The sequence below is a fragment of the Alosa sapidissima genome, chromosome 14 (genome assembly GCF_018492685.1).
Source record: "Alosa sapidissima isolate fAloSap1 chromosome 14, fAloSap1.pri, whole genome shotgun sequence".
In the NCBI taxonomy this organism is placed as follows: Eukaryota; Metazoa; Chordata; class Actinopteri; order Clupeiformes; family Clupeidae; genus Alosa; species Alosa sapidissima.
In genome coordinates this window covers 27,627,549-27,638,728 of record NC_055970.1, presented here as the reverse complement: position 1 = coordinate 27,638,728, position 11,180 = coordinate 27,627,549, and the positions used below count along the sequence as shown (strand labels likewise).

At 39.6% G+C, this 11,180-nt stretch overlaps 1 protein-coding gene across 1 annotated transcript in view; it reads left to right on the top strand.

Annotated features, from left to right (window-relative positions):
• Positions 1-630: 630 nt before the first annotated feature.
• Positions 631-11,180, top strand: part of dgkza (diacylglycerol kinase, zeta a) — a 129,936-nt gene continuing 119,386 nt past the window's right edge. Inside the window, exon 1 of the mRNA XM_042061165.1 lies at positions 631-1,422. Coding sequence (XP_041917099.1) covers positions 1,133-1,422 — 290 coding nt within the window. The 5' untranslated portion in view covers positions 631-1,132. The remainder of the gene's footprint in view (positions 1,423-11,180) is intronic.

The window sequence follows — 11,180 nt, the reverse complement described above, 5'->3', positions numbered from 1 at the left end:
TTCCATTCATCATGATTAATTCAAAGCACAAATGCATTTAACATCTATAAAAATGAATTGTCAATTTCAGTCATGTTTTCATGCAAAACGTTAGTGTTCCTCAAAGATGTTGAAGTTGATGGTGTGCTGTGGCAATCTATTAATGTGAAAACCCCTTTCTATATTGATGTGTTCCCAGTGACAAACAGGGATACTGTGCCATATTGAACAACAGAGACAACATAGATCAATTGTTCCAATTTGTAAGTCTCTGGTCCTTAGTCACTGTTTTTAGTGTTATGTATGTGCCCATGTTTTCTCACCCCTCTCCAGTTATGAAGTGTTAAGCTAGCTAAAGTTTGGGATATTAAATGTCCATTGTCATTAGCTGAAAATATCCTCAAAATTGTTGTGGGTGTCACAATGGCATCCATGACAGTCAGACATCCATAAATACAATTTAATTGCACCAACAGTAGCATCTTTTTCTTTGTCTCAGCCTAGTGCTCCAGGAGGAAATTAAAAGGTGGCATCTGGTGATGGTAGGCCTAAGTCAACAGTCTCTGAACTGGTTTAACGTGTTCAGCGCTGAGTAGAGCTACTCTTCCTGGAGGATATGGAACAGGGTATGTGCTCAAACATGGTTATCAAGAACGCAAACAGCAGTTTCTTAAAGGATTAGATTATAACTAAGGAACATGGAAACATCCCGACTGAACATGAAGAGGAATATCGGAGAAAAGTCCTCTATTGCAGATTTAGTACAGAAACGCACACTTAAACTAATCACATGATAGGACTATGTATGTTACAAGGCTGGGCATGTTTTGTAGCCTGTGTGCTCGACGAGATTTACCTGGTGCCCTGAGACTTCTATCCTACTATGTTCTCGTTATCGACTGTGGTTGGCTGACGCTGTTGTGATTAGAAGAGGGGGCGGGTCTCCAAACCACAGCTGAGGGCAGTGTAGCCTGCTTCTGCTGCTGTTAGAGTAGGCTAAGCAGTCACATATTTTAGGTGGAAAATCTATACAGAACACAAGTAAATCATACAAATTACCGTTCCGAATTATAGTAATACACAGACATTCCTGTCTGAGAATATTGGACGAGTTGTGCGTTTCAAAGCTGTGGATAGTTTCGCACACGTTCAGATGGCTGAAGCAGCTGATATGACCGGGGACAGTTCCACTCGTGCGGCTCATAGTTCCGTGGACTCCTCCACTACAATCATGGTACCCACAACTCTGGAAGATGTAGCCGAAGAGGAGGACGTATTCTTGCCCGACAGCGGAGCAGAAAGTGCAACTTTCAGGACACGAGAATGCCCTGGAAATGACTCAAAGACTCTCCAGACACCGCGTGAAGCCACTGCGTTAACACTGGATAGTCAGATAGAGAACGAGTTTCTTCATCTCACAATCCGGAAGCAGGTGTCATACAGGTAAGACAGACCTGCGTGTGTGTGAATTTTCGAAACTAACAACTTCCTTCTATGTAACGTGCACCGGTTGAGGCGCATAACTGAGTGCAACCACTGATGTCATTTCCAAGGAAACACTTTGACATTAAGTTTTGTGGTGAATAAAACCTAGTCATCTGAATAACCTTTTACACGTAGCATAGGTTAACAAACAGCAAGGATATAGGCTATATAGCCTATTAGTGTCATAGCGTTTTTCAGATAGTTGGTTTATCAATCTGACCATATGTACATTTCCCCCTAGAGACTAGATCTGTGATCTCCCTACTTACCATACGGTTCGTCAGTTAGTGCACTATTGTTTGTTATGAAAAGAAAAATAACTCTTATTTTCTTTGATAACAGTAGAAATCGTTCGGTGCATGGTCCAACATGTTTCATCCATGACCAAGACTCATAATCTGAAGCCAATGCAATTTCAAACGAATAGGTTTACCAGGCCAAATAGCAGATGCATTTGATGTTAGGCTCGCCTAGCCTAGGCTACGTAAACGTTATTTTCTCACTCGTTTTGGTAGGTTTTTGTTGTCCATAATGTGTTTTGGCTTTGTGGTCTACAGGTTAATCTTCTAGCCCCATTTTGTTATATTTCTGTCTGGCTCAAGGGCCTATATAGCCTACTCACGTGGCTGATTTTAATCGTTGAAATATTTTACTGTGAGGGTTGAGCGCACTCAATCACACATGGTCTAGCCTACTTACACTCACACAATTGAAATCTCACTGTACCACATCCTCAATGTCCTTTTGTTTGTTGGTTTGAGAAAATTCTCTAATCAAACCTCATGAACACCAAAAGATTGAAGTTAGCCCACTACTCCTCATGTAAGCCAACAATCAAGTGCGCAATCAGATTCTACCAATTTGGGGACGTTTTCCTCAATTTCGTTTTAGTCCAGAGAGGATGACAACAGCTTCAATTTCCCAGTTGCCCCCTCACAATCCCTATCAGATTATGTAAAGCTGAGCAAATGTCCCCCATCCCTGAGCATCAGTTTGATGTGAATGACGTTGGGTGGGAAGGGGGAGGGGGGTTGGGGTCTGATGCTGGCAGGGGATGTGGCAAGAGCAAGCTGCTCTTATGTAATGGGATGAAAAGCATGACAGGCTGAACAGAGATCAAGGTCCTGTCTGAATTGTAAAGAAGAGAACGTTTAAGTAGGCCTGGGTGGGGGATGGAGTGGGGATGGCTTTGGCCTAATCTACATGAAACTAGGAATGTACAAATATTAGCTGTAGCCTATGTCAGTTTCTTGTTTCTTCTGCAAAAAATGTTGTGGCACATACAGTTTCCTGCATTCTTTATCGTCGTTATCTGAAACTATCTTATCAAAATATTGTGCCATTTATCTTGAAATGCTTGTCACTCTACCGCTAATGTGAATACAGTATACAGCAATGGTAAGTTGCAGGGGCAACCGTCATGCAGATGTGGCTATGTGATTTATGTTGAGTATTTTCCTAACCTCATTTTGTAGTTTGTTTGGCGAGTGAGGGAGACTCAGGAAGCTTTGGCAACAGAAGGCAGAGGGGGATATAACAGGGCCTAGAGAGCCCCCTCTCTATTTTTGTGTGCACCTAGAGTCTGTGACTCATGGCGTGGGAGCAGAGAGGCAGAAAGTGCAGTTGGTAACAGACACAATCAATAACCTACTTCAATGGGAAAATTAGATGGGATCACTTGATCATTGACCAAAAATATCATGATTTATTTTCCTGTGCCACAAGATTGAGAGATACAGCCATTGAGAGTGTATTTACATCTAAGCAGTTTTGGGAATTAATGGGGCAGGGTATCACTGCTTATTTCCCTTCTTCAAAAGCCTTGAATGTAATGTTGTTTAACTTATTAACTGAAGTGAAAATACAGCTGCATAATGGAACCAATGAGTCTAGTGTATGTGTGTGCAATGTGTGCAAAGCAATATGAGTATTAGCTGTGAACATGTTATATTTTTCAGGAAGAGAGAGAATGTGAAAGCTTTCCTCATTGACCAAGAGCTTTTCCACATCAAACTCAGGCTTGAATTTTACAGGATTGGCTTATTGCCCTGTTTGTATTTTACTTTTCCACTGTGCTGCAGGAACTACTGGGCCTACAATCTGACAAAAGACTAATAATTTGTCTATTCAGTTGTGACATAATTGCAAAGCACAACAAAATTTGTGGCAACAGCTGTTAACCCAGAGAATTTTGAGCTAATGTTACTTTCAGAGACAATTACCTTCAAGGTAGCTGCAGATTTTTGTGCAAACTTTTGTGTGGCCAGTACAGCAGATGAGGGGTTATTCCAAACAACCTCTGATTAAATTCTTATTTGATTACTGGATATTACACTCTTGCATTGTGGGTACATTTCTAGACCATGTGTTTCCAACTTTTGCTCTATCTGGGCCTATCTGCTCATAACTAATAAATGTCAATCATCACCACAGGTGCCACCCAGCATTGCAGGGTCACACAGTACTTAGCACAATGTACAGTGTACTCACCCCTTAAAATAGCCATGAAAGGGGTCCTTCAGGGGTGGTTCATCTTGAAGTCTTTAATCTCAAAATGACCTTCCATTAACATTGATGTTCAACCTGAATACCTAGTTTCAGTACATGCCTCCACCTGGGCAGATTCCTGTAGGCCCTAGATGGGTGAAACCATACATGGAGCCCATAAAGGGCCCATCATCAGCCCATCTGGGCTAACCCATGTAGGGCCACCATGGAAACCGAGGACTAAATTAGCTGGGGCCCCACTTGTCAGCTTACAACCAAAATACTGCTTGAAGCCATGTGGGTATATAAAATGAGTTTACAAGAACCTCAATATCCCAAGTTTTGCACTTTGTTTCAAATCTAGGGTCTTATATAAAACCATTGGGTGTGCAGTACCAACTTTTAATGCCCCGCTCATACTGAACACATGTTTGTCCTACAAAGTTTGGACAGGCTAGAAATAATAGTTTTTAAGATTTTAATGCTCCAACAATCAATGGTGAGAAAATGTATGAAAACATTGGAATTCAAGACCGTTATTTACAGATCTTAGTTTTGGGACCTAAACATTACATAGACAAACTTTGAGGAAAATCTGATATGGTGAGGCAACCATTTTCCTGGATTTGTCACAGAATGACCCCTAGTCTATATGTTTTACATTATGATAATCATCCATTAAAAGTACACATGGACCAGTCATGAATGATTTATGATACCCTGCTTTATTTTGGTCAGAGAAAAGTCCAACAACTCAAATGATATTAATCTAATGTTAAAACACAATTTCAGCAGCCATCATGATTTCTTAATGAAGTTTAGATAGTTGTCATTTACGTCTTCTACCCATTCACTTTGCACTGCTAAGTATACTTTTTCAAAGTGGTTTATTCAATAAATTGGGTTTTCCTGGTAGCTCTACATACAATAAATTCTTTGGCAATAATGTAGGTGATCGAGGTTGAATTCCAGTGAATTGAGCACAATAGGCCTGTGTTTTTACATTTAGATCAGAAGCTGGATCAGCAGTCAATTGTTATAGATGACTTGGATGTATTGGGGATGACACCCCCAGTCTAAGTTAAAAGACCCCAGTGTTTTTTTCTATAATGAGGTCTTGTCTGCCTGATGACCTCTTGAATGATTAACCCACGTCTGCTAACCTTGGTCACTTTTAAACTTTTAGACCATGTTGTAATGTTTCCCCTATTCATAAAGCAATGTACTTCGGGTGGTGCATAGCTGCCATTTGTAGAGGTCTTTGTATATGTGACATAGGTGATGTGTGTTGTCATATGTACATGAGCATTTAAATCAGATTAATCAAAATCCGGCTGACCTAAATGGCTTCTTGCTGGACTAACAGACGGTTTGCCTCAGCAACTTAAGCAAATACTCTGAGCTGTACAGCTCTTGTTTGCAATACATCTGTGAAGCTATTTAGGAAAATCAATATAATGGTGAAGCAAAGTATTTGTTCTTCATTTGATGTTACATCTGAAGACGGGCATGCCCAGAACCATTACTTAACTTAAAACAGCCATGCAAAGTACCCCTTTTACTCTGTATCCTTCAGAGTGATTGTGCAATTTAAATAGGTTGGCCTTTAATTTAATTTAATTTGTTTTGATTAATAACCTGCAGAGGATGTTTGTCTGATAAGGCTGGCACAATACATTACTACTTCTAGTGTCCTGATTGTGATTGTTACTAAGGTTTGATTGGGTTTGCTTTCTCAGACTCAGTCAGTAGAATATACTCATCAGTCTCATAAAGCCAGAGGCTATCTTGGGTTATGCTTTGAACAAGATTAACTGAGAGTGTAATCCGGAGTGGGATTAGTATTACAAGTACATCTTGGTAGTTGCTTGGATCTGCTGTGTCTGTTTTTTAGAGCAACCTCTTGATAGGAAATACTTTTGAACCATTACAATTTTGATCAGTGTTATAGTGTAATAATGACTATTAAAAGCATATCATTTCAAAACACACAATGGAACCAACCACCACGTCAGAGCTGAGACTACATTTAAATGATTCCCACAAATTGTGTTATTCATGCCAGATTTGTGGCCTCTTTGTTCCTCTGCACTAAATCCCTGGTGAAATTGGCTGTTCTATAGTTCTGCTTCTGTTGAGGTGGTTGCAAGCTCATGTTACCTCATTGAGGATTGTGAAAGTTTTGTTAACTTCCTCATCAAAACAGAATTTGGTATGCATTTGAAAATGTACAGTAAATGAAAAAGCAAACAAGCTCACTCTAAAATTCACACCTTGCAGTCACATTGCTAACTAATATTCTCAACCATCTTTTGGCTCTCCATTTGGTGTTGGAAAGAGGGTGGATGAGAACACGGGTGCTGGTACTCTGTGCACTATTCTTTAATTTTTAAGTAGGCTTGTAGTGGAAAAGCTCTTGCTTTTATCCCGGTTCCCTTAAATAAGAGTGCCTTACCCTGGCTACCTGTGAATTGAATGGGGAGATGTCAGCTGAGGCATGCTGTTACTTTCAGACCCAGACCACATCCATCCATGAACACAAATTATGAAGTACCAGCTGTGCTTTTTCAAAGCCACTGCATGGCTCATTGAAGTAGCCTAATGACATTAAAGCTACCAGACTCTCATGAATTATGAATAATGTTCTTTGTGCCTCACAACTGAGTGTCACGTACCATATGAAGATGAAGGAGAAATGTGCTCGGATTTGAAGAAGGCCCTGTGCAGTCTGTTTTATCTAATTTGGATTTAAGCCATATATTGTTGACAAGAGTTTCCTTACACATAAGCTGTGTTTGAATTGTTCACTCATTTACTCACTCACTCACTACTGTATATTCACCTTATTCTGCCACGCCCATTTTAGACATATATTTTAACTTGCATAAAACACTGAAATATCTTCAAGTCACCAAAATCCTAAATAAACATTCCTAACTTTAGGATGACCCATAACATATGATGCCAGTCATCTTGATATAACTCAGCTATCTCAATGTATCACAATGGATCTACTGCTCAATGGGAATTTTGGGGACAAAATTTCGGTGTCCACCACTCTAGGTCATCCAAAACAAACCAGAAAAGGGACTTAAAGTGCTAAATACTGGAATTTTCCTTTAATTCAGACACACACACACACACACACACACACATAAAAACATACACACATGCAGGCAGTCACACGCGCACACACACACACACACACACACATAAAAACATACACACATGCAGGCAGTCACACACACACACACACACACACACACACACACACACATAAAAACATACACACATGCAGGCAGTCACACGCACACACACACACACACACACACACATAAACATACACACATGCAGGCAGTCACACACACACACACACACACACACACACACACACACACATAAAAACATACACACACACACACACACACACACACACACACACACTTTCTCTCCCAGTCAGTCAAGTACAGTACAAGTGTAGGTTGTCACATCAGAATAGTCACCACACTTTCCAGCCGAAACCGACCAAGGGCATTGGTTGGTGTGTGTAAACAACATCTCTTCATTTTGCCTTTTGTTTGTTGAGGTTCTCTAAAATATAAACATGAAAAGAAAATATCAATGCCCAGAGCAGAACTGTATCCAAACATGGAAGAACAATGCATTTCTGTAAAGTACCATTACCCCCACATACACACTCCCAAGCGAATACACTCAGAAGCACACATTTACACAAAAATAAACACACACTATGCACACACTCCATTACATACACAAAAGTTGCAAGAATAAGGGCTGGAGTAGGAGACAAGCGTGATTTATTTTTGCGGAGAGAATGTGCAGGACTGAGTGGCGATCATGGTTGTAACATCAATTACACCAATAAGGGTGACCTCTGCCATTCCCAAATCACAATGAGTGCAGCCTATGTTAAAAGAGCCCTTTCACCAACCTGAGCTTGTTAATGGTCAGTAGTGGGAACCGGATAACTCCACAATCTCCTCTAGCGTCGTCTTGCCTTTTAACAGTTATATTAAAAATGAGATCAATTATCAACAATGACAAGCTAAACCTGCCACTCTCTCTATCTTATCTATCCCTCTCTCGTGGGCTCTCAAGGGAAGGTTTGTTCCCAATTAAATGGAGTAACGTTAAAGTAAATTTAGATCGGCTGCATGGTGGAGTTTGAGAGGACCCAAAATGTCATCCCAAAATCATCCTTGCATGTAACATGTTGTTGGTGCATTTTAAGATGTAAACATTATCGGGGAAAAGTGAAAAGCAGTTTACTTTGCAGTAAAGCTACTCCTATTTATTGGCTACATTTGGTGCCCCCTCTGTCCCTTGCTGCCCTACGCACAGTGCGTGATGCGTGTGGTGGTAGTGGCGGCACTGATCATTCCTTTTACGAGCAAGAAGTGCAAAAAAACAGCATGTTGATATTTTGATGACGTGTGCAGTAATCAACCCTGCTGGAGGTAAATACATGAATGAGTTTTTCTAAATCATGTTTTGACATCAGCCCTCTAAGTTTGGCAATATTTTTGAGGTGGTAAAAAGCTGATTTAGTTATCGCTTTCATGTGGCTGTTGAAATTTAGATCCTAGGGTTAATTAATACACCAAGATTTTTAACAGTATCCTTTGCCTTCAACCCTTTTGTGTCAAGGAGAGTAGCAACCCTAAATCTTTCCTCCTTTTTACCAAATAGAATTACTTCAGTTATTTCTTTGTTCAGCTGAAGAATATTTTGAGACATCCAGGTGTTGATTTGTTCTATACACTGACACATAGATTCAAGGGGACCATAGTCCAGAGTTAAATTTGTGTGTCATCTGCATAGCTATGATATGAAATAAAATAATTTTGGATGATTTGTTCAAGTGGGAACATATAGAAGTTGAATATAATACACACTGTCTCATTATTTGCGGATGACTTATTATTGTATGTAACCAACCCCATTTCTACCATACCAGAAGTTCTTAATGTCCTGGCGGATTTTGGTGATATACTGTATCAGGATATACACTCAACTATGGAAAAAGTGAATATTTTCCTATCACCACCAATGCCAGGACAATTCCTAATCTACCATTTAAACTTTCACTAGATTCAATCACATACATCACAGGAGTAAAGGTCACAGAATCATACTTATTTAAAAACAACTTCACTCCTTTGTTAGAACAATCTAAAAAAGATGTTAAGCGGTGGTCAAACGTACCTTTATCCCTTATTGGGAGGGTAAATTCTATAAAGATGAATACGGTGCCTAAATATCTATATTTGTTTCAAGCCATACCTATATTCATACCACAGTCCACAATGATTTCTTCCTTTATTTGGAATAATAAATCTGCCCACATCAGGAAAGAATTCATGGAACGACCTAAAGTGGAAGGAGGGCTCTCACTCCCAAACCTTCACTCATACTACTGGGCCGCAAACCTTAATAGCATCTCTCTATGGCTAAGGGATTGGAATGATTCTGCACCAGCGTGGCTCTTGATTGAAAGGTCAACAAGTAAGCCATATTCACTTCCCGCCCTACTTTGTGCATCTTTGCCACAACTTGTGAAAAATATCAATGGGAACATACAGTAGTTGTTACACAATCTCTACATATTCTGAAACAATTTAAGACAAGCTTAGGTATTCAGTGGATCTCCATACATTCACCTGTAATCAATAATCATCCTTTTCAAGCATCTTTACTTGATAAGGGCTTTCAAACTTGGTATGAAAGGGGTATATCTTGCATTGGGGACCTGTACATTGATAACACATTTGCCAGCTTTGAACAACTGTCCCAGAAATTTAATCTGAACAATACTCATTTCTTCCGCTATTTACAAATTAGGGATTTTGTACGCAAAAAAAATCACAGTTTTTCCTGATAGTCCCCCCCTCTCATGCCTAGATTCTTTATTGAAAGGTAATTTTCTTAATAAGTCTCTATGTTCTATGCACACATAATGGCTGCACATAGTCCTTCTATCTCTACATATTCGAGAACAATGGGAAAACGATATGGGGGTCTCACTTTCTGATGAGGAATGGGAAATGGCCCTCACAAGGGTTCATTCTTCATCGATATGTTCCAGACATGCCCTGATACAGTTTAAAGTTTTACATCGATTGCATTTCTCTAAAGCTAAGCCAGCAAGAATATTCCCTAATAAAAGCCCCATATGTGATAAATGCAAACAAACGACAGCAACATTATACCATATGTTCTGGTCTTGTTCAAAACTTGCCAATTTCTGGTCATCCTTTTTTGATACCATGTCTCAAATATATGGTTTTGATATTCAGCCTTCTCCTTTAATTGCAATTCTTGGCATAATTCCGGAATCGGATCAAGGTAGTTTCCCAGCCTACCTACAGAGGGCGTTTGCCTTCTCCTCTTTATTGGCTAGAAGGCTCATTCTTTTCAAGTGGAAAGACACAACTCCTCCAACACACGACCACTGGATAAGGGACATGATGCAGAGCCTTAAACTGGAAAAAATAAGGGGTACGCTAAATGGCTTCCTTCAGTCATTTCAGAAATATCCTACTACTATCTATCTATACCTACTACCTAACTATCCTTTCCTATATATGTACAGTGAATGCACTTTTACCTGTTTTTTTTGTTTATTTGTTTGTCTTTTGTTTTTGTCTTCTTGTCTCCAATTTCTGTTCTGTTACTGAGAAAATCTTAATAAATAAACAATTAAAAAAAAGAATAGAAATAATAAACAACAATGTCAATTAAAAAAAAAAAAAGAAGTTGAATAATAGTGGCCCCAAGATCGACCCCTGGGGAACACCACAGGTCAAGGACGTTGGTGTTGAGGGACAGTTTCCGATGGCAACAAAGAAGCTCCTTTCTTGTAGATATTTTAGCCAGCTGTAGGGATGTAACGATTACCGGTATAATGGTAAATTGCGATAAAAATGTTGACGATAACAATTACCGTTTTCATTTCAAATATCATAATTATCACAGTTGATTACCATGGTGTGGAAACCATGTGTTTAATCCTTCCCAGCTTCATCCGAGCCTGCTTTTGATATACAGTAGGCCTGGTACAATGAAACAAAACTGGTACCCTACTGATTCTGTTGTCTAATTGATGGATTTAACTCGGATTAGGCTACACCTGATTTTAAAAAGCGGAACATTTTCACTGCAAAACGTACACTGTATCATGTAGCCACTCAGCGTCTTTTTATGGTCAC